This window comes from Ursus maritimus, unplaced genomic scaffold (assembly GCF_017311325.1).
Source record: "Ursus maritimus isolate PB19 unplaced genomic scaffold, ASM1731132v1 scaffold_20, whole genome shotgun sequence".
Classification (NCBI taxonomy): domain Eukaryota; kingdom Metazoa; phylum Chordata; class Mammalia; order Carnivora; family Ursidae; genus Ursus; species Ursus maritimus.
Genome location: NW_024424453.1, coordinates 33,413,771 through 33,439,615, shown reverse-complemented (window position 1 = coordinate 33,439,615; position 25,845 = coordinate 33,413,771). Strand labels below are relative to the sequence as shown.

The following is a 25,845-nucleotide window of genomic DNA, read 5'->3' as shown; positions in this document are numbered from 1 at the left end:
AATGAATTTTTAATTTCAAGATGTTTTATTGCTGAAATTACTCCCCAAACTGCATGAGAAGTGTGGCTGTGCGAGGCTTCTTTTTACCAGGCCTCCGTGTGCAGGATCTTAGCTTTTGTTGCCTTGGCAATTGCAAAACAGGTAATGAAAGGGAAAAAGGTAGAGAAAAGAAGATGGGAGCAATATTTCTCAAACCATGGTTCTCATTCCCATAGGGTCACCTGGACTTATTCTTCGGGGTTCAAAAACCCTAAAACCAGTTTTAAATTGCTTCTATTTTGATGATACTTTGTTTAAATTTATTTTAACATTCCTAAAGATAAAAATTTACAATGATAATTTTCATATCAAAGATTTTCGTTTAGGTCCCAAATTGGAATATTTAGGAATATTTTTTGAGATCGCCTCTTTCCTTTTTCCTTTATATCATTGAAGGTTGGGAACCACTCCTGGGCAAAGACAAATGGGTTTCCATATTTCTTTAAACCATTCAAATAACATCTCTCCCCCATCCTGCTTACATTTAAGGAGGGAAAAAGGTGAAGAGTTCAGTACTGCTGAAAAGAGCTGACCAACTATCTAAAAGGAATATTTTGAGGCCCAGTATTAGTAACAAAGAAAACATGTAGACCTAAATTACTTTGTGCGTATATATATATATATTGGGGGGCATGTTAATCTGGCATCTTCCTACATGCTAAATTCAAAAATGTAAATATATTTTAAAAAAGGAAAAAAATTTATTTCTCTTTTGGTGTCTATTTATTGTGTGAAGCTACAGTCGAGCATAACGCACAGGTGGTTTAAAATGCTTCTCTGCCATCTGAGATCTCGGCTTGCCAGGGTATAGATGGGGATGTCACTTTAGGGAATTGGGCTTATTCAGTATGTAAAATGAGGCTGGCATGGGTTCAGAGGTTTTGTCTGTGTCTTTACCCAATTAATGATTTTTTGCTTCCTTTTTTTTTTTTTAACTTTTTTAAGGCCTTTTAAATTCTCTCTTTAAGTTTTAATCTGTAGATGCCTAGATTATATTACCTAAATATTTCTGTTAATTGTACTAAGATACTTAATGCCTCGAATTCATTAAATATATTTCCCATCAAAATACATTAGAATTATTAGTATATAAACCAGAGGTCATTTTAATCCTGGTACTGAAATAATATTCTAATTTATAACCTTGTTACAAAGATTTATGTTTTTTTCTTTATGTTAACTTGATGAATGCATTGTATATACATTTTGGATTTATAATATTGCAAAACAATCAAACTAGGTTTTATTTTTCCAAATCTGTTGTTTTGTGAGTTTATTTTATACTAAGTATTTGACATGTAATTCGTGGTGTGGGTTGTTATAAAGAATAAAGGAAAAGTGGTTTAGGTTAGGAAGGCATAGCTCAATACACTATTTATACATAGGTATGTGTAGTGAAATGAGTATTGTCTTAACAAGTAATATAAAAAGAAAATGAACTCTCGGATAAATGACAAGGAAGGAAATAGGATAACAAGTCTAGGTTTGACAGCAATATCCAGCTAATACCACTTATTTTATTCTTCTATATATTTTTTCTTAAATGGGAATTTTGTGAGCATTTAGGATTATAATGTCTGCTTTTTTGATCCACTGTGTTACTCTATCTAATTTTTAATGAAGAGGGCAGTATGTGGCAATAAGAAACAGAAACAGTGAGACCTTTGTGGACCCTCTAGCAATCAGTGAATATCAGATCACAAATTTCCCCAGCTTTAATTACAGGCAAAAGAAAAGACAAAATTAGCATTTTAATATAGAAATATCTTAGGCTTTAGGAGAATTATGATAAATCTAATGTTGCCTAGTGAACCAAAGAGGGGATATTACAACAAACTGTCTCCTTAGGAATATTTGTTTAAATAAAGGCAACAATACTTCATCCTTATCTTTTTTTGGATAATTACCGCTATTTCAGGCTGTTCTTTGTTCCAGGTTTGAAATACCTTTAGTTTAAAAGAAAAAAAGGTAATTGGCAGTGTTTGTTTTCTATAAAACTACAAGAAGGGGAAAATTCTGTTTGCTTGGCACTAACAAGATAATTTTAGGGCGAGTTTTTGCTCTACAGCCCCAGTTCACTGGCGCCATGGCATCCCCGCACTTGGATGCATTTGGGTTAACTCGTTTCACTTACAGCGAATTAAACTAACTCCTCTTCCATGGCGGAGGTTTGCCCACCTGTCTCCCCTAAAACACCTGCAACATATGTTTGCATAACCCTGTAATGCTTTGCCTTTGGGGTCCTAAGAAATTCCCCCAGAGCTTTTTGCTTATAAACAGCTGAGCAATTCGTTTTTCTAATGACGGTTGCTTTTCCCCCAGCATTGAGGCAATAACATATTCACTAAAATAAGAGTCTCATTTTTCATCAAAGAGAAACGTTCGACATATTTTTACAGTGCTGCTTCTCCTTCTGAGCCTTATTTTTTCCCCTTTTCTAATCTGGCACGCTAAAAATTAAGAGTTGGTAGCGATATAATAGAGAAATGAAAACTAAGTAATTCTTCATTTGTCAAATATTTTCTTTTCTTCATGCCAAACATGCATTATATTGTAAATAATCTTTTCTGCTAAACAAGTGCTACAGGACCTTTATCAGTTTAAAGTAAAATTATGATCAATAAACTATAAAAGTGATAAAGATTTGGACATATTGCAGGAAATCACTTTAATTATTATAACCTCATAAGCTGGCAAGCAAATGTGCATTGATATGATTTTACAATTTTTTAAAATTTATAAATGCATGGACTCTTACTCTGAGAAGTAGAACAGCCTTTCTCCCTACAAAGGAGATCCAGTATACATGAAATATTTTCCTAAATATGTGTTTTTGGTTTTAAAAAAATGTGATGGTTGATAAATATCTACCCTAAATTTATATGCGGTCTTCAAAAGCATCACTTTCTCTACCTATAGCTTATCATGGATTTTAAGTTGTCAGACTATCACATCTGCTCTCAAATTAAATGTCTGTTTGTCAGCATTATCAGGAGATAATCATAGCTTCCATTTCGTTGCATTTTTGTCAAGTGCCCGGCACTGTACTGCACACTTCATGTTCATTACCACAGGTTTTCAATGAGGAAACTAGAGCAAGGGGTGTAACTGACAGCGCACAGGGCCTCAGCTAGTGGGGGGTGGAGCAGGGATCCGAACAGGAGCCTCAGGGACTCCTGACCCCTTGTCTCCCCTGCCAGCAGCCCACGCCTCTAAAGCAGATGAGTGATGTTATGTTTCCCCTAGTCCCTTTGTTTTTAACATATAACTTTAACTCCTCCTGGTACATTCATAAATGAGAACAGGAATCGCTGGAATCACAGGGAATTGCTTTTCTTTTGCTCCTGTCAGTTCTACATGTGTTTGTAAATAGCCAGCCCTTTGAAAGGCATTGTTGTTCCAAGCAGGATGAATGCTTTAGACTCTTTTCCTTCCGTGGTCTCTATATAACAGTTCAAAAGGAGATAGTCATCTTCAAGTGAGGATAAATTTAGTTGAGGGATCAATCTAGAAAGTACTATTTGTAATGACCTTTGTCGGATGAGTTTGATATCCCCAGGCTCAGAACAAGGAGAACTGTCATGTACCATCTTGTAGTTAATTATTCGTATAGCATCTTTTAGTTAGTTGTATTTAGTGTGAGTTAACATTTAAATATTTGCATACTACCACACAAAGTGAGCGTGAACTTAAAATACTGAAATATTCCCATGGGGGCAAGGGTTACAGGGGAAGGGGGGTTATATGCTGACCTATGATTTCCATTATAGAGGAGGGCAGAGGGGAGGTGGCCACCATCAGAAGTCATACTCAGGGGCGCCTGGGTGGCACAGCGGTTAAGCGTCTGCCTTCGGCTCAGAGCGTGATCCCAGCGTTATGGGATCGAGCCCCACATCAGGCTCCTCCGCTATGAACCTGCTTCTTCCTCTCCCACTCCCCCTGCTTGTGTTCCCTCTCTCGCTGGCTGTCTCTATCTCTGTCAAATAAATAAATAAAATCTTTAAAAAAAAAAAAAAGTCATACTCAGTCGGGGAGAGGTTGTTTGTTTTACCTGAAATTACATTAAGGAGAGGCTTACTAGCATATAATGTAAACCTTGGAAGTGTAGAACATTAACTGCAATGAAGAGGTTAAATAGATTTTAATCACTTTTATCCCTGACATTGATTGCTGTCATTTAAGTACTATTTGTAAATTGATTTTGTCATCATGCCGAATTAACAAAAGCATTTTTAGAAATTCAAAAATACAGCATGGGTTTGGTTTGGTTTGGTTTTCCCATATACTTCCTTCCAGGACATTTGTTTCTGCTTCTGGAAGTCATTTTGTCTGTAAGGCTTTGAGATGCCTCCCAAAAATCCAGCCTGTTTATGCCATAGGTGGGATTTTCAGCATTCTTCTTATATTGAAATAAAAAAATATTGAAGAGAGAGCTTTAAGAAGAGCTTCAACAGCTTGTTAACAGAGAAGAATTTGGTGACTGGTACTTAGCTGCAATCTTACAGAAGATTTATCTCGAGTCCATCTGAGTTGGTCTAGGAAAGGCATTGTAAACTCAAGGTGAATCTGTGATTTCTCCATCTTCGTGTATAATTATATAGACTTCCCAGGTCATGGAACATAATTGTCATCCCTCTGCATACAGACCAGTGTCAGTTATGATCACCATTTTGTTGTCTTTCTTCCAAAGAAAAATTCACCAAAAGAAGAGGTTTTTTTGTTTTTTGGGTTTTTTTTTTTTTAATGCACATTGGTTTAGAAAAGCGTGTAATAGTCAAAATCCTATCTGTGTAAAAATGGATTTAAAATAATTAGTAATTGTTCCAGTCCATGCAAAGACATACTATTAAAACTGTTGATATCACATGTCCTGCATGATGAAAAATTACAACTGTCATGGAGTCTGGTCTCTTTTACATTACAGAGTTTTATATATGTATAATTCTACTGGCTCATATTTTAGAGGAAATTCCAGATCTTTAAAACTTAAAGATCAGAACTGTTACATTTCTATAAAAATTTTTTCTTTAATTAAGAAAAGCAAGTATCTCTTTACTTTTAAAATATTTCAGTTGTGTTAAGTTAGAATTATGCTCATTTAATCTCATGGCCCTAAGGAAACCATTGTTATCATTTTAGTACATAGCTGTGTGAAAAGATATTGTTCCGAAATTTCTTGACTTTTTAAAACCTTATTCAGAAAACTAACTTAATTAAAAGAGAAGACTTATAGGCAAATTGAAGAGCTTCGGGACTGAATCTTAATGTAGCAAAGTATTTGTGCCCTTTTATTGTTCATATCTACGCATGTCGATTTTTACAGCCACACATTGGTTTATGTATATGTCAGACATTTAGTTCTTTGCTGTCTATTACAGTAGCCACAAGCCACGTGTGGCTGTTGAGCACATGAAGTATGGCTGATCCAAAGTGAGATGTGCTATAACTGTAATATACACAGTGGATTTCAAAGACTGTGCAAAAGGAAGAATGTAAAATATCTCAGGGATTTTTAAATCGATTACATGTTACAGTGACAACATTTTAGATACACTGGATCAAATAAAATATTATTACATTTAGTTAAACTTCTTTCCATATTTTTAATACGCTTGCTACAAAATTTTCAATCACATTTAAAGCTTGCGTTTGACCACCTTGTATTTCGGTTGGACAGGGCTAGTCTAGATCCTCTCTGTGTCTACATAGTTATGTTTTAGTAATAGCATCATCTTCTCAGAAAACCCTATTGAATAACTTTCAACTCTAACCTCTGATTTTATTTTCTTACATTTCAAATGCTGTTTTTCAACATCATCTTTTGATTGTTTTTTCATCCCAGTACAGCGGTACTTTAAACTGCCTCTCCCTTTGATACTAGTAAGTCTCCTAGGAATTTAACTAGGCCTCTGTGAAAGCAATACTTGAGCCTCATTCATATGTTCAAGTTAGATCATTATTCCTAATAATGGCTCTAAGTGCTTAGATAGATCAGCACTTCGTGTCTTGAATTGCTTGTCATTTCTTTATAAAGATGTTTCAAGAAATTGCTTCATGCAATCCCTTATTTCATTGTTTTCTAGCAAAAAGTAACATAATCTTTTATTAGTTTGTTGGGAGTCAGAGAAGAAAAGCCTTTTAAATATTAGCAAAAACAAAATGTATTTCCAGGTAGTGAGAATAAAGAGCAAAATTAGTCATGAGCCATAGTCCTGTGAAAGTTAATTTTTTAAATAAATCATGAACGCACTGGCAGTGTGCCAGTAGCTTTCACCTCTGTTTTATTTTCCCATTATACTTGGGTCCAGGTTGTCATCAGCTACCGTGAGGAAACCCATGTAATTCCTAGAGAGAGAAAAGTTGCACTGTTAGACTTAATAGTATGGTAGTCATGGAAGCATCGGTTATCTTCATCAAGGCAATTCAGATTTGATTATCGTAGAACTGTGTTGAATACCAAACCAGAGGAGTAGTAGCTGGAGCTAAATCAAGGGATTGTCATTTTTGTCAGATGATTAGGGCTGACTTGGAAGAGATATGAAAGGGTTGAGCTGTGTAAATATTCTCTTTTCAGCAGAAAAAGAAAAGGTCCATCATGGCCATTAAGATGCAGCTTGTTAGCTTGATGAATTTCAAACTAGTTAACCTTAGCAATTACATACCCCCCCGCATACATACAACTATATCAGTGCCTTGGGATTATACTCCAAGGATTGATACCAAAGCATATTGGTAATTTTCTATTAAGATAAAATGAAGCCTTTCTATGTCTAGATAGATCTCTCAAAGGACAGGGCATGCTCTAGTTCAAAGTCCTAATTGTTAACTTGAATTGTAAGTTCAGGTAAACACTGGAACACGTTTATTTATAAGTTTTGTAAAACTTTTTAATGAAAAATGTATGTAGTTTTAACATTTTAAAGATGGTATTCATTTAAGCTATGATATTAACATACTACATTTTTATAAACTAGAATTGATTTAATTTTTATTTGCCTATGAGGGACTTGACACATTTAAATAATAGACACATTAAGTGATAGTAAAATATTTAGGTAGACAACCCTGACCTGATGATCTCAGGACATTTCTGCAATGTCTTTGAATAAATATCAAATGCCAGAAAGGCTAATACAGTACTGTTTTTATGAAAATGTGCATTGGTAAATTTGCTTTTTTATTTTGATGGTATCCTGCTAATATTTTCACTACCCGGGTACTGATTAAACTCGTATATAAGAATAGATGACATAGAAATCTCTAACTTTAAAATAATTGCTGAATTCTAAAATCACACATTCGTTTTTGGAGAAGAAAGACTTGGTGTGCCATCTAGTGGGCGTATTTAGCACTCTGGTTATCAGAAATCAATGGATTTTTACTCTCCCTCCAAAATGCCGCTTTCTTCACACTTGTTATCTCTCAGGCCATAAGCGTAGACTGTACTTGTGTTACCTCTCATGTAATTTTTTTCAGTTCTGTCCGAATTTTATCTCATTGTATTTGGAAAGTCATCATTAAAAACGTTCACAATCATCGGAAATAAATCTATGCTTACCTTGATGAGCACTGGGAAGTGTATAGAATTGTTGAATCTTTTTATTGTACACCTGAAACTAATACCACACTGTGCATTAAGTGTACTTGGGGGAAAAAATCTAATGATAGGAATAAATCTATGTAAACTCTGAGACAGGTAAAAGTAAAAGATATAAAATAAGTTCATTGTTTCATCAGGACTAAGATCATTTAAGGTAAAACTTCAACTATGAGAGCAAAACCCAAGCACGCTAATTATTGAACTTTGTTATTATATGTAGTTTTTTCTGAAAGAATATAAAAGCAATTGTTTTTGTCCTTGTATGTGTTAATGTGTAATAAACAGCTTTATACACTTAAAATTTTCTTTTCTATAGAGAAATCCAAGACCAGTGACTTACCAATTCCATCCAAATTTAGATTATTACAAAGCACGCGGAGCAGACCTCATGAATAAAAGCCGGTAAGTCCTCTTTCTCTGATGAAAGTTATGAGCCACAAAGATGTTCTCTGAGATGGTCAGGAATTTTTACACATTTGCTGACAATAAATTTATAGATGTTAGCATATCAGTGGTTAATACATGCAATGACCTCTTTGATAAATAAAATACCTGAGTTTTTTTTAAAGGCATGAGAAAATATATACATTGATGTCAACAGTAAGACGAAAAATAGTAGAGTATTTGTTGTAATTTGAAGTTAGGCAACTTCATTTTTCTAACACTAATAAACCTGAACAAATTGCGCCTACTTGTATAATCTCTTTCTAGATCCTTGCTGTTGATTGAAAAGAGGCAGTTCTATAATATATTTTTAAATTATTTCAGTAACAAAATTAAAATTGGGTTTCCCAACTGTCTTTAGAACTACACAATAAGCTTATAAATGCATCTTGTGTGTGCATTTGTGATTACATACATAGAAATTTTAAGGGTCACTGTAGGAATAAAAAAACATTAAAATTCTACTTTTAAAGGAAATTAACATTGGCATAAAGGGTTGATGAACAGTTTTGTTCTTTCATAATACTGTACTCAGATGTCTCAAGAGTTAACTTGTCAAACCAGAACCATCTTAAATTAGAATGTAATTTCAGAGTTTACTCTGGAAGACTAAAATGTTAGTAATGATAAATGCTGCCAAGTTGTCCGAATTTTTTTTTCCGTAAGCATTTTGCCTATGTGCTAGCTTTTCTTCAGTAGGATTCCAGCAGCCTAAATATACATTTATGGAGTACACACACATGATGTGTTCTGCTCTTCCTTGGAGAGTTAAAAAGAAGACCTAATTCCTGCCACATAGAAACTCATAGTCTAGGGGGTGAGAAGAAGTTTACGGGAGAGTAGCTAAATTTAAACTTGTGTCTTGAGCCCTGTTTAGTGTAATGTTATGTTTAAATGACCCATCCTTGATGGAACGCCATCTCACATTGTGATGTGCTATGTCATTGTGACATCAGCTCTAGAGCCAGTGAGGCTTCTTGGAAGCTCTTTTCTGTTTGTTCATTTCATTGGATTCTTGTTTCACTAATAAAAGGCTATTCTCCGTAGGCACTTTGTTCATTTAATTTAACAAATTTTTATTGCATGCCAGACTTTCTTTACTCAGTGAACAAACCAGATAAAACTCCTGCCCTCAGGAATCTTAGAGTCTAGTCACTTGTATTTCTACCCTATCGTGTCAAGTATTTAGTTTTGGTGTGTTTTAGGTACTTTCTTTATATGAGATCTTTCTAGTTAGAATCCCTTCTTCTCTCCCTTGTTTTCCCCCACCCCACCACCACTGGATTAATTTTCACGTAACAGCCAAATAACTCTCAGTTGACAACAGATTACATCACACCCCAGCATAAATGCCTCCAAAGGCTACCTGTTAGTGTTGACAATCCAGTGTTCTTCCTGGGCCCATTTTCTGTCTCTGTGACCTTCACTCTTTCCACTCTCCCCTTCTCTTAACTCCCATGCTTGCACTTGCTCTTCCCCCTCCTGGAGCACCCTTCCTTCCCTCCTCTTTTCTTGATTCTGCATGATGTAGAACTCAGCCCAAAAGTCACCTCAGAGAGGCCCCTTGGACCTCCTTCTTGTCTTTTTCTCTCCTACTCACTCTCTACCTCATTGCCCAATCTTATTTTCATAGTGTCCGTTACTTACTGAAGTTAGAGACTTCATTTATATGTGTCATCTGACTCCCCAACTTCCCCACTAAAGTCTAAGCCCCCTGAAAGCAGACACGTTGTCTTAGCCACTCGAGAGCACTGAGGATAATGGCTGGCGTGGGGAAGTTACTCAACAAAAATGTGTTGTATGTATAGGTGTGTGGTCTTTTTACATTTTTCATTGTCCACTTTTTTTTTCCCAAAAAGGAAATGGGCAGTACCCTTTCCTTTCTACCCTTCATGTTTTATCTTTCTTCTATTTAGCCTTCTGTCCTTGCATTTTTCTTCTCAGAATGTTGGTTCTGTTTAGCAATTCCTTGTAAGCACATTGCAGTACGCATACAAAGTATCATTGTGATGACTGGAAGGAAGGTTTTTCACCAGCTCTATTGCAATTTCAAAGCTTAAAACTGAAACTGAACCAAATGAAAGGTAGTATGTGGAGAACACATCACAGACCTGTGAGAAGAGTTAATAAGTGGTGTTGGGAAACCTGACAAATCTTTCGAAAAGGTATCAACTTATAACCTTGTCATTACACCAAAAGAAATTCCAACTGAATCAAAGTAAACTTAAGCGAACATAGAAATAAAATGCAAGTGTCTATCTGATCTCTAGTTACTAGAAGACTTTTTAACCTTGAAAAATAATGGAAGAAATCACAAAGGGAATGATGGGTGCATTTTACTACACAACTGTTTTTAAGTAGATCTGTCAAAAGTAAAATAAACTGAATCAAAAAGCAGATGGAAAATTGGAAAAATATTTGTAGTGTAAGTAACTGACAAACTAAAATTTATCAATTTTAAACACCCTCCAGACTTCCTTTCTTCACTGTACTCATTCCCTAGAGGATCTCAGTCCAGGTTCATGGCTTTACATACCATTTATGACTGAAGGGTCCTTAATTGCTATCTTTAGTATGACCTCTTCCTTTGAACTCCAGACTCCTATGTCCTACTACTTACTCGGTGTTTCCTCTGGGATGTCCCATGTGTATCTCAAACTTAATACTTTCCAAACTAAACTCTTGATTCTACTTCCACAAACTGTTATTCCCTTGTGTTTCCCTATTGCAATAAATAGGCAACCCAGTTGATCAAGCCTTAGAATTGCCCTTGACTTGTTTTTCCTTACATCACACATCAAGTCCCTCAGCAAACCCTCTTCGAAACATATCCTGAGAGAAATCACCTTTTCCTCTGTACTGCTAATACAAGTCACTACTAGTCTCTTAACTAGTCTTTTTAGTTTCTCTGTCCCTTATAGACCCTTTCCACATAGCAGCCAGATATATGTAAGTCAGATCCTCTCACTCTACTACCCAGAACCATTCAATTACTTCCCAAAATATATAGGATAAAATGCAAAGCCTTTTCAGTGACCTGCAAGGTAAGCCCTACATGATCTGGCCTCCGATCTCTCCAACCCCATTTGCTACCACATTCTTCCTGTTTCTCAATGGACTCCAGCCACACTGGCCTGCTTACTATTATTTCTCAAGCAAACAAACATGTTCCCACTTCAGGAGCTTTGAGCTTACTCTTTGCTCTATGTCTGGACTCTTCCTCACGGATCCACATGGCACACTACTATTCACTCTGTGTTCAAACATCTCTTCAGAGAACCTCTCTTTGACTACCCTATCTAAAATAATGGGCCCCTTTACTCTGTCTCTTTACTTTGTTATTGTTTTTGTGTTTTATAACAATTCTTACTACCTGAAATGGTTAAAAAAATTGATTTTTTAAATTGTTCTTATTGTTCGCTTCTTGCACTGAAATGTAAACTCTACATTTTGTCTTATTAACTGTTATATCCCTAGCACCTAACGTAGTGTCTGGGATATAGTAGGTACTCAATGAAAGAAGAATTTCAACAGCAAATAAACATTTAAAAGGCTATTCAAACTCATAATTAGTCTTAGAAATGCAAATTAAAATACCAATGAAGTATCATTTTCACCTTTCATGTAGGAAAATTAAAAATAAATGAGCCAGAGATGAGTAAGTCCCAGAGATCTACTGTATAGTGCCTGTAGGTAATAATAATATATTAATTAATATATATCAAAAATTTGCTAAGAGGGTAGATCTTATTTTAAGTGTTTTTATCACAAAAAGTAAAACAATGAGCAATAATAATAAAGAGGGAGAGAGAGAAAACTTTCAGAGGTGACGGATATGTTTATGGCATAGATTCTGGTGATGGTCACATATGTTTACTTATCTCCACACTCATCAAGTTGTATGCATTAAATATGCACAGCTGTTTGTATGTCAGTTATACCTCAATAAAATGGTTTAGAATGAATGAATGAATGAATGAATGAATGAATGAATGAATAAGCTAGCACTGGTGAAGGCAACCTTAGTCGCCAATTGACATATAAATTAAGACAAACTTAATAATCTTTTTTTTTTTAAGATTTTATTTATTTATTTGAGAGAGTGAGAGAGCACAAGCAGGGAGGAGCAGCAGAGGGAGAGGGAGAAGCAGACTACCCACTGAGCAGGGGGCCCCGATGTGGGACTCTATCCCAGGACTCTGGGATCATGACGTGAGGCTAAGGCAGACACTTAACCGACTAAGCCACCCAGGCACCACAAACTTGATAATCTTGCCAAAGAATTCTTCCAGTTCTTTATAACCACCATGTAACCCTGGAGGTTTGTTTATCCATGACCAAAAACCACAGTAGCTGTGAAACCATTGGTAAAGTCCCCATTTCATTATTTAAGGCCTAAGATACTTTATCTGGCTGAGCCCTTCAGCCATAATTAGCCTTGCAACTACTTTCGTAGTGTTTAGAGGCTCTTAAAGAGTTAATGCATTGGGGCTGTCATTGAGCAGCAAGAGAGGAAGTGGGAATGATCCAGAGGGGGACATAGTCATGTGGGAACCCCCAGCAGTGATCAATAAATAGAAAATAGATAGAAGACAGGCAGACACCTGAAAAGCAGGGAACTAATACCTGCTATGTCTGTGGCAACGGACTTCTATTTGTGTTGCTTATCCAAATAAGGGACGAGGATGCAAAGATGACATGTGATCTCATGGATAAGAATATCTCTAGAAATCAAGAAGCCTGATTTCTCGTCTCTGCTTTACCATGGATTGCTATAATTAAGTCTTTAAAAGCAAGTGCCTAGGTATTTTAGTGGTAGATTTTCCATTACGTGTGTGGATAATATTCACTGTGCTCTGATTTTACTTACTTGCAAATTTCTTTTTAAAAATGGGAATTGACATTTTCTTATTCATTCAACTTTTAAGCTCAGAACGACAATTTAACACTCAAATCTCGTTCCAATTTTGTCCTTAAATAACCAGAAATTGCTGCTATAAAAAAAAATAAGTACATCTAATTTGTGACCAGTCTTCAGAAGGACCTATCAATTTATTTAGGAATCTGTAACTACTAAAATGCCCCATTGAGTAGGCATGGGACAGAATTTCATAGTTTTTAAATACTGGAGTTGCTTATATTAAGAGTAGAATCACATACCTACTTTATTCCAGAATGTTCATGGATTTTCTGTTTTGAAAATGACACAACATAATTTTTCAAAATGTGTAATTCTTTCTGCTCTGCAGAGGTGATGAGCTGTCAGTAGTGCCTCAAGAGCACGTGTCACTTTATCTAGCAGTGCCATTTCACAGGCTCCACACTGTAGGTCTCTAAACTTGCTGGAGCAAGTTCATATCAGTAACATTTTAAAGATAGAAGATACCAAGCTTTGTTCCTGATCTCTCGACTCACCTGATCAGTGGTAACATCCTCTGTGCTAACTACCCCAGCTTTCCTCTGCTCCGTGTCAGAGCTTAGTTTAAACAATTCATATCAATGATGAAAGATTCCAGGATTATAATTCTGGCAGGTAGGCCCTCTGCAGAAGGCCCCTTGTCAGGAACCCTGCATGAGATCTAAGAGGAAGCCAGACTCCAGGGTAGGAAGATTCTAATAAGGAGGGTACCCTGAGCTCTTAAGATACATCCCACATTCCTCAGCTGGGTGCCACCTGACTCTGAAGAGTGATGGCATCCAGTCCATTCTTACCCCAGAATGCCTGGTGAGAGATGCTAATAATTCTGTGTCTCTCCTTGGGATCAGGATCTCAGCCCTTAGAAGGGCTCATCTCTGGGCCTTCTTTTTTTTTTTTTTTTTAAGATTTTATTTATTTATTTGACATAGAGACAGCCAGAGAGAGAGGGAACACAAGCAGGGGGAGTGGGAGAGGAAGAAGCAGGCTCATAGCAGAGGAGCCTGATATGGGGCTCGATCCCAGAACGCCGGGATCACACCCTGAGCCGAAGGCAGACGCTTAACGACTGCACTACCCAGGCACCCCGATCTCTGGGCCTTCTAAGAAGGCCTAACTAGAATGTCCTGAGGACGTGCAGGGTCCCAGGAAGCCCAAGGATCCTTCCAACAATCTTGCCTTAGAGTATGATGAGCTTCATGAGAACACCGACCATATCTACCTCATTCATGACTGTTTCTTCAGTACCTGGCACAGAGAACAAATTCAAATATTAGTGAAATGAATGATTGCTTTTTACCTTCAGTAGTAGAATAACTCATGTTGATGTCAGGATCTGCATCTTAGAATCTTCATATTCCTAGCACAGTACCTGGCACTGTTCATAGTGATTAGCAAATATTTAGTTTAATAACTGAGTAAATAAATACTATTTTGAGTACCTAAAAGGCATTATAAAATTCCCCTGGACAATTTCCATTTTATGTGATCAACTAATTTTTTTTAAATTAGGCTTATTATATTTACTTACATAATGACTGCAATTGTTCAGAAGTATTCTTGCTAAAATATGGTAAAGAAATAATTGCTAATAATATTCCCCAAGCCGTGAAGCCAAGAAGTCCATGGTTACCAGTATTAGTAGTTAATTGGCTAATGAGAATTTCAGAGGACCCTGATTTCTATATACATGTAACTTTCTGATATTTATGTGCTCAAATAACTTGTGTTATGAGCACATCCATGTCTGACCATGCTCTGTCTGTTGTATCAAAGAGAGTTGTTAATTCCTAACCAATTTAGGTAAATTGGTAATGCTGTCTCCTATCTAGTCCAGAGTAAATTGATCTTTCTCCTTTTCTTTTTAAAATTATGCATCACGTGCACCAGTACACAGATCGGAAGTGTTCAATCTGATGAGTTTTGACAGTTGAGCATACCCATGTGACCACCATCCAGAACAATATACCTGGTGTGAACATTTCTTTCACCTGAGAGTTCCCTGGGGTCCCTTCACAGTCAGTTGCAACCTCTGATCCCAAGGCAGCCACGTTTCTGATTTCTGTTACCATATACGGGTTTTGCCTTTTCATGAGCTCACATAAATGGAACCACACAGTGTGCACTCTTATGTGTCAAGCTTTCTTCACTCAGCATGACGTCTTTGCAGTTCCTCCACGTTGCGTGTAGCAGTAGTTCCTTCCTTTGGATTGTTGAGTTGTATTCCATTATATGAATATACCACAAGTTGTTTATTCCGTTGTTGATAGATACCGGATTAGCTCCAGACTTGGAGTATTATGAATAAGGCTGCTGTGGGCATTCTTGTACAGGTGTTCTGATGTTGTTGTTGTTATTGTCGTTCGCGGATATATGGTTTTCTTTCTCTTCGGTAAATACTTAGAAATTCAGTTGTTCTGTAGGATGGATATTTAGCTTTATAAGAAACTACCAAACCTTTAAAAGTAACTATACCTTTTCCTACTCCCATCAGGAATACACGGGGATTCCAACTGCTTGCATCCTTGTACGTCTTGTATAACACCTGGAATTGTGCATCTTTGCCGACGTTTGCTGTTGTCAGTCTTTTTTGTTTTATTCATTCCCAGTTGATATAAAGATGGTATCTTGTGGTTTAATTTGCATTCTTCTGATGACTGGTGATGTGGAGCATCTTTTCATAACTTATCAAGGATTAGTGTATCTTCTTTTATAAAGTGTTTCAATTTTTTTACCTATTTTTAATGAATTATTTGGGTTTTTTTAGGAATTCTTTATGTATTCCAGAGAGGAGTCTTTGTCAGATATATGTACTACAAATATTATTCCCCAGTACGTGGCTTGTCTGTTCATTTTCTTAATGATGTCTTTCGATGATAGAAAAGTTTTATTTCAGTAAAGTTTATGGATCAGTTTCTTCTTTTATGGCTAGCACATTTTGTTTCCTATCTAAGAAGCCTTTGCCTCCCTTTAGTCTCCATTTTTGATGGTCCCCAAGACCACCCTGAGTTTCATTGACTCCCTAGAAGGACTTGCAGCACTCCAGAAAGCTGTTAGACTCATGGGTTCAGTGTATTATTGCCAAAGGATACAGATTAAAATTAGGAAATGAAAAGGGTTGGAGCCTAGGAAAAACTAGGTACAAGTTTCCAATTGTCCTGTCTCAGTGCAGTGCTTAAATCTCCCAGGAACAGCCTGTGACAACACATGGTAAGTGCTGCCAGCTAGGGAAGCTCACCCAAGCTTCGGTGTCCCCCAAGGGTTTTTATTATGGGTTAGTCATGTAGGCATGAAGCAATAGTGTGACTAATGTTGGCTACTTAGTCTCCAGTCCCCTCAGAGGTTGGACTGATAATAGAGTGGCACAGGACCCAGGTTGAATAAAAACAGACTTTAGCCATAAATCCCATTGTATGCATAAACGGTTTGGTGTGGCCCAAGCCCCCGGGTGTACAAAGACAGTCTTACCAGGCAGGACTTTTCAAGGGCTGGTGGTTATCTCCCAGTTGTCAACTTTGGTATGAGCAGGATTTCGGCAGCCCAGGCCTGCTGAATTAACCCTTTATTGTACAGTCTCAAAGATATTCTGTATTCTTCCAAAAGCTGTGTGGTTCTAGCATTTGTATTAAATCTGTGGTCCACCTCAAATTAATGTTTGTGTGTGGAGTGCGGTAGAGTTTAAAGTCCATCTTTTTCCTTGTAGATATCCAGCTGTTCAGTACCATTTATTTAGTCTTTCCTTTCCCTGTTAAGTTAAACTGGATCCTTGGTTGAAAATCAATTGACCGCATGTATGCCTGTTTCTGGAGGTTTTATTCTTTCTCTAATACCATCGTCACTTACTCATGTACTTTTATAGCAAGTCTTGATTTTAAGTAGTCTGTGTCCTCCCGCTTTATTCTTTGTCATTTTTTGGCTATTAAAAGTCGTTTGCATTTCCATATAAATTTTAGAATAAACGTGTCAATTTCTGTAGAAATTATTGGGATTTTGACTGGAATTACATTGAATCTGTAGATCAGTTTGGAAAGAACCGATACCATAATATTATAGAATTTTCTACTCCATGAACATGGGTCATCTCATTTAGTTAGGTCTTCCAAATCTCTCAGGGTTTCATAGCTTTTAGTATATAGGTCTTATATATTTTTTTGATTAAGAGAAAATTATTTTTTTTTCTGCATCTATCCTATTCCTTCCTATGCCTGTATTTTTTTTGATGTAACTGTTACCTTGGACTTTTCCATGGACTCACACATTTCTTTATATTTATTGACTCCCATACATCCTGCCTCAAAACTCTAGTAAGTGATTCTTGATATATGTTTAATTGTAGCTGCTTGTGATTTTATTTTAATTATGAAGATATATAGTGATTCTCAAAATGAGGGAAGAGAGGTGAAGAGGGCAGAACTCCCCAACATGAGGGCATCTCAGAATTATATCTTCCTTCATTCTGATGCATTTCCTAGGCCAGAGAGTCCCTGACCCTCTAAAGACTTTGGTATCGTGAACCATGGTTACTGATGGAAGAAATTTATATCCTTCAGATACACTGGGTCAGGAAATAAATTAGTTGAAAATGGTAGAGTTGAAAACTATAGAAACAGAAACCTCAGTATTTATTTCTATAGATAAACCTAGGGGAATTTAATGATTTTATACATTGTGATTAATACATAATTGCTTATTGTTTTTTATATTAGTTTGACAAATATTATGACTTATGTTCAGACCCAGTTAGGTAGGCCCCACAGTCTAGTTTATATCCAAACACATGTTAGGCCAGCCTTTTTATCCCTAGCAAGCACTACTCCTTTTGTTTCATATCACACTAACAAAAATTAAACTGCCACGTGCAAAATAATCGTAGCTTTTATAGCTGGAAGGAATGAATGCTTTACCTGAAAGTCCAACTCCTAACGAATGAGTAATAGCAAACTAGCTTTTATCATTTTGTTTCAATAAAGCCCTATAAAATCTAGCGTTCCTTGAGATGTGGAGATAGTTTGTTTTCTAAGACAATAGAAACCTCACAATATGGCAAACAAATTTAGAATTCCATATAGATGTCTTTCATTGAAGCAAATTTGCTGCTCTCAACTTTAAAGATAAAGAATTAAGAAAAGCCAAAATCAATTCATTTTATAGAATTTGAAGCCTTCAGCTCACAGAATTTGTAAGGAGAAGTACATCATAAATGTTAGCTTAGGTGTTAGAATCATCTTGAAAAGTACTGTGTTGCAACCCTGACAACTGTTTTGAATTTCCAAAAAAAAATATCGATGTCTATAAACATGAAAGAAATAAATATGAATGATAATCCATTGAGGGTAGGTCAATAATGTAGATTTCTAGGAAAAATAATAGAGTTGCAAAGGGAATATTGTTTCTGTCCAAAAACCAAAGTCATGAATTTATACTTACTTTTTCCAACTACTCTTTGCAGTTAAGAAAATAATTTTAAAATAAGTTCTATGATGTTATGGTGGGGAAAAAACGTATAGGTAGAGTGAGATGAGAAAATGATAGAAAAGGAGACTATGATACAAAAAAAGGGAGTAGGAGGAAGAATAGAGTAAAACCGAAGGACGATAAACATGGAGAGGAAGGAAGGGCAAAGAGAACAGAGTAGAAATGAAAGGTGGAGATAAGGAGGCAGGGCAAACAGATGGGCCCCTAAGTTTGAAGATGGGGTTTGGTCGGCATTTCTTAAGGGCCTAGACTTCTGTACAGGCCTCTCATTTTGTCCTGTCATTTCAACAATATAATGAATGTGATGGCAGAAGCCATTTGGCAGTGCAGGTCGTAAACTCTTAGAGCTGGAAAGGGCCTTTCATCTAGTCTTGTCCCTCCCCCAGGCCAGGACAAGGAAGCCTGTGTGTCTGAAGGTGATTTTCCCATCCTTTATGCAGTTCCAGAATTGGAGCACTTACTATTTTTTTTTCTCTTTCATAGTCTTTATTCTTGTAATTCTTCTCTTTCAGTTGTGATACATTTTACAAAATGTTGCCAGATTATTCATTTTAAACAAATAGAACCTGTTAAATTATTAGAAAGGATTTCTTTTTGAACTGTTTTCTGTGACTTTTGTAACCCATTTTGTTTTTTAAAGCCACGCCATAAAGGACTGCTTTCCCCCATGGCAGCCCTCATGATATTGTAAGACTTGCTCCCTGGCTTTTTAAGCCATTCCTCTTCCAGCATAGCTGTCCTACCTCCCCACTGTTCCACTCCATTTGATAAACACCCATCTCAGTTCTGACAGAAATTAATGCCTCACCAAAAGCTGTCTGCCATAGCTGTACAGTTGGCTTCTGCAGTGTTCACCTAGTATTTCTAGTCACATGTTTATATTTACTATTAAGGGTAATATATTTTACTATATACAGATACCATATTTACTTCTGAAGGATAATTTCACAGGGTACACAATTCTAGGTTGGTGGGTTTTTTTTCTCTCAGTATTTTAAATTTTCACTCTTGCATGCATGGTTTCTAAGAAGTTGGTTATCTTTGCTTTTGCATAGGTAAGAGTTATTTTTTCTTCTGGTTTCTTTCAGGATTTATTTCTTTATCTGTGATTTTCTGTAGTTTAAAAATGATATGACAAAGTATACTTTTTTTGGCATTTACCCTGCCTGGTGTTCTCTGAACTTTCTGGGGCTGTGGTTTGGTGTCTGACACTAATTTGGGGAGATTCTTAGGTGTTATTGTTGCAAATATTCCTTTCTCTGCCTCTTCTCCTCTGGCATTCCCATTATGCATAAATTACACCTTTTATTAATTGTCCCACAGTTCTTGGATATTCTGTTCTGGTATTTTTCTGTCATTTTTGTGTTTGCTTTTCAATTTGGGGAATTTCTGTTAAAACATCCTCAACCTCATAAGTGTGTATAGTCTCTTTCCGCAGCTGTAGACTGTCTGCTAATAAGCCTAACAAAGACATTCTTCATTTCTGTTGTAGTACTTTTTATCTCCATTATTTCTTTTCTTTTACTTTCTTAGAACTCTTTTCTCTCCTTACATTTCCCATCTGTTCGTGCATGCTGTCTACTTTATCTATTTAAGAGCCCTTAGCATTTTAATCATAGTTGTTTTAAATTCCCAGTCTGATAATTCCAACATCCCTGCTGTATCTGAGTCTGGTTCTGGTGCTCGCTCTGTTGCTTTAAACTGTGTCTTTTTATTTTTTTAGTAAGTCTTACGATTTTTTTTTGATAGTTGGATATAATGTAGTGGGTAAAAGTAACTGCTATATGTAGACTTCTAGTGATGTGGTGATGCAGTGTGGGAGGAGAGGAAACATTCTGTAGTCCTATGAACAGGTCTCAGGCTTTTTGTGAGCTGGTGCTTTCAGACTGTGAACGTCACACGTGCCTCTTACAGGGTGGCTAGAGGGGTTTGGGGTTGGGTGTTTCCCTTCCCTTAGGTCAGTTAGGCTCTGATAAAACCTAAGCAGGTTAGACTTTGGTTAAATAGTTTCTCCTGAGGGCAGACAATGTTAAGAAAAACAGAATGCTCAGGTGTATTTCAGACTGGTTCCTTTCCATTCCACCCGTTGTACGCACAGTTCTTCTCTCATATTCACCATGAAAGTCTGGTAGAGCTCCAAGAGGTAAAACTCAGAACTGTGGGCTGCCCCCTGTGTGACCGGGTGCCCTTGGAGTTGTTCATCTGCCCAGTTTGTTGACACTGAGCCCCCTAGTAATTTGTCAGTTGCACTTTAGATTTCCCTACTCCAGCTCTGCTTCCTGTGGGTTTCTGCCCTAGTAAATCCTGATGCTCTGTAGTCACCTGCCACTCTGTCTAATTTGGGGACAGCAGTTTGCCCTGTGACCTCACTTCTCTCAGGGGTCTAAGAAAAATTTGATTTTTTTTTTTCAGTTCAACTTTTTCTGGTTGTTAGGACAGCATGGAAACGTCTAAGCTTCTTACATGCCAGACTGGAAACTAGACGTTCACTCATTTAATATTAGTGCAGGCTAAGAATCTTACTTTTCTCCAGCAGTGTTCTGCGGGCTCATGTTAGCCTTATAGACCAAACTAAGACACTGATGTTTGGGAGTCTGTTTTTTAATACGAACTCATGTTAATCCATGCCTCTCTATTCTGTGTGCAATTCATAGTTGTAAAAAGGTTTAACCTAAGTGCTTAAACTTTTATTTCTCTTTGTTAAATTTATCTGTTTAACTTGTGCTGTCCTGTTGAGAGTATTTTAAATTTTGATTTTTTTTAACTGATAGATTAGGTGTCTCAGATTCAATAAGCAAATGTTCTCTTTCCTCAAGTCACAAAATTACAGAATTTTCTATCTAAAAGGGACCCAAAATATCATAGAATTCAGCCTCTTTGTTTAAAGATAGGGAAACTTCCGTCCAGAGAGCAGCTACACAGCTCTCCCCAGTTGTGCAGCTTGCTGATAGAAGGAAGATTATGACCTTAATAAAAGGACTGGTGAGCAGAGCAGGTCTGTGAACCAAGTGTGAGACAAATGTCATCACCAGAAGGCCTTGCTGGGTGCTAGAACATTCAGCAATAAACCTGAGGTACAGCTCTCCAACTATAACTGGACACACATTTATCCTCCATTATATCCCACTGGCACTGACATATCTTGATAAATTGGACAGACTTTAACACTTCAGATAAGAAATAAAGTTGCCTTAGAACTACTTGTTTTTAGTGAACCATACGGCTACTTGTAATAAACTACAACCATTCCAAATAATTAGTAAAAAAAAAAAAAAAAAAAAAAAAAAAAATTGAATAAGCCAGTCTGTTTTCCAGTTGGTGGTTTCTACAGTCCTTTTGAAAAATTAGAACATTCCCCCTACTTCCACTGTTCTGATATTTCTATTTTTATTCAATAAAACAAAACGGGTGTTATATTTAAACATAAACAAACCCAACCATCTGAAATTTTAAAATGTATCTAAATAACAGTTGAGCCAATGGGCCATTAGAAAATGTGTGGGAGAAACTTTGATGCTATTGCTATAATCAGAGGCAAATGTATAGCTTTAAATGCTTTTATTGGGAAAGAAAGGGAATGAATAAGTGAATGAGTGGATGAATGAATGAATAAACCAAGCATTCGACCTTTGGGAACACAAGAAAGGAAATAACAAGGAAAATATAAATTAGATTATAGAGAAAAATAAATACAGATAAATAGAAAACTCTTTGAAAAAAATATAAACAAGCATGTAACAAAATTTTATCGCAAAAGGGGTGAAATAAACAAATATTAGACACTAAATATCAGACCTAAAAAATAAATCCATAGATAGAAAGGTAAAAGCCTGGGGTGGTGTCAAAGTTTGGATAACAGGAAAGGAAAATCTCCACCGTTGTGGAAAGTTTTTACATAGGTAATCATGTGATAATGTTTTTAGTTTGTTTGTTTGTTTAAGCTTAGAAAAGTTTTAGAAGTTGAAAAAAACACGTCATGACTCTGACAATTAAGAAGGCACTAGAGACACTAGAAGTTCTTTTGTTAGAGTATGCGGTAGAAAGCCAGGCTGCAAGAGATCAAATGGGTAGAAAGAGGCAACAAGAACCACCCATTTTTAGACTTTTAGAAACTGATCCAAAGGGGCCCAACAGTGAAGCCAGATTGGGTTCTGATATAGGTGTTTTGAGGTTTCTTGAATCCTCAGAAAAATGCCCCATTCCTACTGATTTAACCTGCTAAATGCGGTTGTGCCAAAAGTAGGGTCTTGGCAACAATTTTAAAACAAGCCCTCCTATATGGTACTGTTTTTATTGTTATTTAATAATAGTATTTATTAGATAGTAATAATGAAAGACTGATTACACAAAATTAGTTACCCATTAGATTTGTTTAATGTCTTGTTAACTCAAGAGTCCTCTATTTATTTCAACACTGTTGACACATTGCACTCCATTGTTAGTCCAACCCAGTACTGGATGTCCATCAGATCTCCGACAGCTGCATTAATTTTCATTAATTTAGCACATATGACTTAATAGTGTACATCACAGCCAGAAATAATTCTTACAAACTGATCACGATTTCTTATAAAGAATGCTGCTACTGATATTTAAGATCTGTGTTAGCTACCTTTGGCCAAAAAATTGTCATCCTGCAAAACAAACAGACTGTGGGTAGTGTGCTTTCCCTAGAAGTATATGGTTTAGAATTGTTTATATCTGAAAAGATGTAGAGTCACCTTCAGTAGTTGTTTTGAAAAGAAAATATTCTTCTGGAAGCAATGGGTAGTGGATGAGGGGGAAGTTGGTTGAAAACAAAAAATATTCAGAAAAGGAGAACAGTGTTCATCCCCTTTTAAGAGCTATTCAGATGAAAAATTGCTCGGCATGGGCTTGATCTATATGTTTTTTTGTGGTTATTAGTAGTAATGAAGATGCATCAACCATATTCTCTTGATAACGCTCTAGCAGTTTCTTAGTACTTTTATCAACATATAAATTTTACAACTGGCAGTGTGGGAATTTGACTAGTACATTTTTGTTTATAAAAAAGGGTAACAACATTATAACTTCTTCATATCTGTGAATTATGAATCTTGACTTGCAAACAAGCAAAACGAAAATGTAGCAGAACTTCAGTATCATGAGAGCTCTTCTTCCTACTGCCACACACAAGAAGTGGGAATGCACACAGGCCGCTGAGTACAATAGTGTCAGAGGTGAATGCCTTACTTAATCCACAACTTACGAGTTCTTTTCATTCATTCTTTTTTCAATAAACATGTATTGAGTGCCTTCTCTGTTGCAAGCTGTAGCATCTGTAAATTGAGAATGCTGTACTTCATTAGGAAGCAGCGGGAAACTGGAAGTGAGTGGTGCATAATCACTATATATCCTTATCTCCATTAGGAAATGTTATTTTCAATAATTTTTGGAAGGGCATTAAGTAGCTCAGTTCTTTAAAGATAAAACTTGATGCAAAAAGAATCATTTGAAAAATGATTTTTTCCCATTTCATTGAGTTGTAAATGAATAGCTTTTTCTCTTATAAAGCTGAATTCCAGGTTTTAAATTTGATTTGTCCTATCTCCAAAGTAATGTAAGTCTCCAATACCTAGCCCATAATATTAGCTAGTACCACTAGAGAAGAACTTTATGAAAGGAGGAAGCGTAGTGTTCTTTTTATTACAGAACTATGGATCAGTTCTGTCTTAGAGCTGTATCTAGCAATGCCAAGGATACAGCTGTTATTTAAACATAGAATGACTACATAAGAGCTGCCAGGTAGATCTGAGAGAAGGAAGTGATAGTAAAATTCAAGTTAACTCCAGTCAAGTAAATGTATCCCTCAAACTTGATTTTCATTTTCTACTTTTCTGGGAAAAAAAAAAGCAAAATTAAAGAAAATAAGCTTCTATTAATGATTGGGGCAATAAAAATACAAACTTTGGTATTGTCCTGGAATTAGACTACCTCCTACAATTAAAATAATTTATAATCATATCTGGTCTTTAGGATAATGTCCCTGAGATACTTCAGGATTATGAATCATCTGGGAGGTAGTCATTCAGTGGTCATTCCGTTAACGAATGTTTCCTGTGTCCTCTGTTTGCCGGACAGCGGTAACACAGATGCCGGCACAGCATGGCGGCCGGGCGAGGAGTGTGTGAGGGGAGGGCCGCTTAGGGAGGTCGCCGCTGCTGAGGGGAGGATGGAGTAAGAGTGGGCGGTCGGCTCTGCAACATGGAGGTCACTGGGGTCGGGGAGGAGAGGCTTCTGAGCAACGGCAAGGAGGCCACAACCAGACCGTAGTGGGCTTGGGACCAAAGAAGCAGAAGTAGCACGTAAGACAGCTTTTTGAAAAAATATGTTGTGAGGAGGGAGAGAAGTGGGATGGTTAACTAGAAAGGAATGAGGGTTCAAAGTATAAGCTTGTGTGGGTGTGCGCACGTATGCGCATGCACAAGCTCACAGACACACACACACACACACACACACCATGGTTGTATGCTAATGGGAATGATACACAGAGAAGGAGAAAATGATGATTCAGGAGAGGGAAGTGCAGGGGCAACAATCTGGAAAGATCAGAGGATAGGATCCAGAGCACAAATAGAGAGGCTGGCCATGGCTAGCAGCAGGACTCCTCACTGTAAGGGTGGAAAGACTCAGACTACAGGTAGGTGCAGCTGCCTTTTAACAAATATTTATATTTATATATATTTACAAAACATCTGCTATAAGCTAGGCAATGGCAGTGTAGCAGAGAGACAAAAATCCTTGTCTTCATGAAACTTTCATTTGAATGGGAATTGGAGGAGATGGACAAATAATAACCCATCAAGTAAAATAGACAGTGTGTCAGAAGATGCAGTGTGCCACCAAGAAAAGTAAAACGGGGGCACTTGGGTGCCTCAGTCATGATCCAGTCTGCCTTTGGCTCAGGTCATGATCCTGGGGTCCTAGGACAGAGCCCTGCATCAGGCTCTCTGCTCAGCAGGCAGTCTGCTTCTCCCTCCCCCTCCCCCCTTCACCCCACCCCACTTGTGCTCTCTCTTTCTCTCTCTCAAATAAATAAGAAAAAAAAAAGTAAAGCAGGGCAGTGGGGAAGGAGGCTATGGACAGCCAGGGCTGGTCAGGGTGGTGAAGGTGGATTGCAATTCTCAGGTACTAGGCGATTCTATATAACTTTTCACATTTTTTTTTTTCAAAATCAGATTAAATGTGGCCTAGTACCCACAGGTCAGGGCTTGTGGGAAGTCTACCATCCGCTTCGTTTCGCAGGTGCCGCCTTCCCAGCCCCGTACGTCTGCTTTAGAGTCCTCATCACAGGTTTCAACCTTGCTTCATTAATGTGATTATATGTTTCTTCCCTACTAGACTGGAAACT

At 37.0% G+C, this 25,845-nt stretch overlaps 1 protein-coding gene across 4 annotated transcripts in view; it reads left to right on the top strand.

Annotated features, from left to right (window-relative positions):
• The window catches only part of TBC1D5 (TBC1 domain family member 5), a 571,386-nt gene that overhangs the window by 473,875 nt on the left and 71,666 nt on the right, over positions 1–25,845 (top strand). For all 4 annotated transcript variants that reach the window (XM_040636853.1, XM_040636851.1, XM_040636852.1 and 1 more), the window contains one exon: positions 7,956–8,041. In XM_040636853.1, coding sequence (XP_040492787.1) covers positions 7,956–8,041 — 86 coding nt within the window. The remainder of the gene's footprint in view (positions 1–7,955; positions 8,042–25,845) is intronic.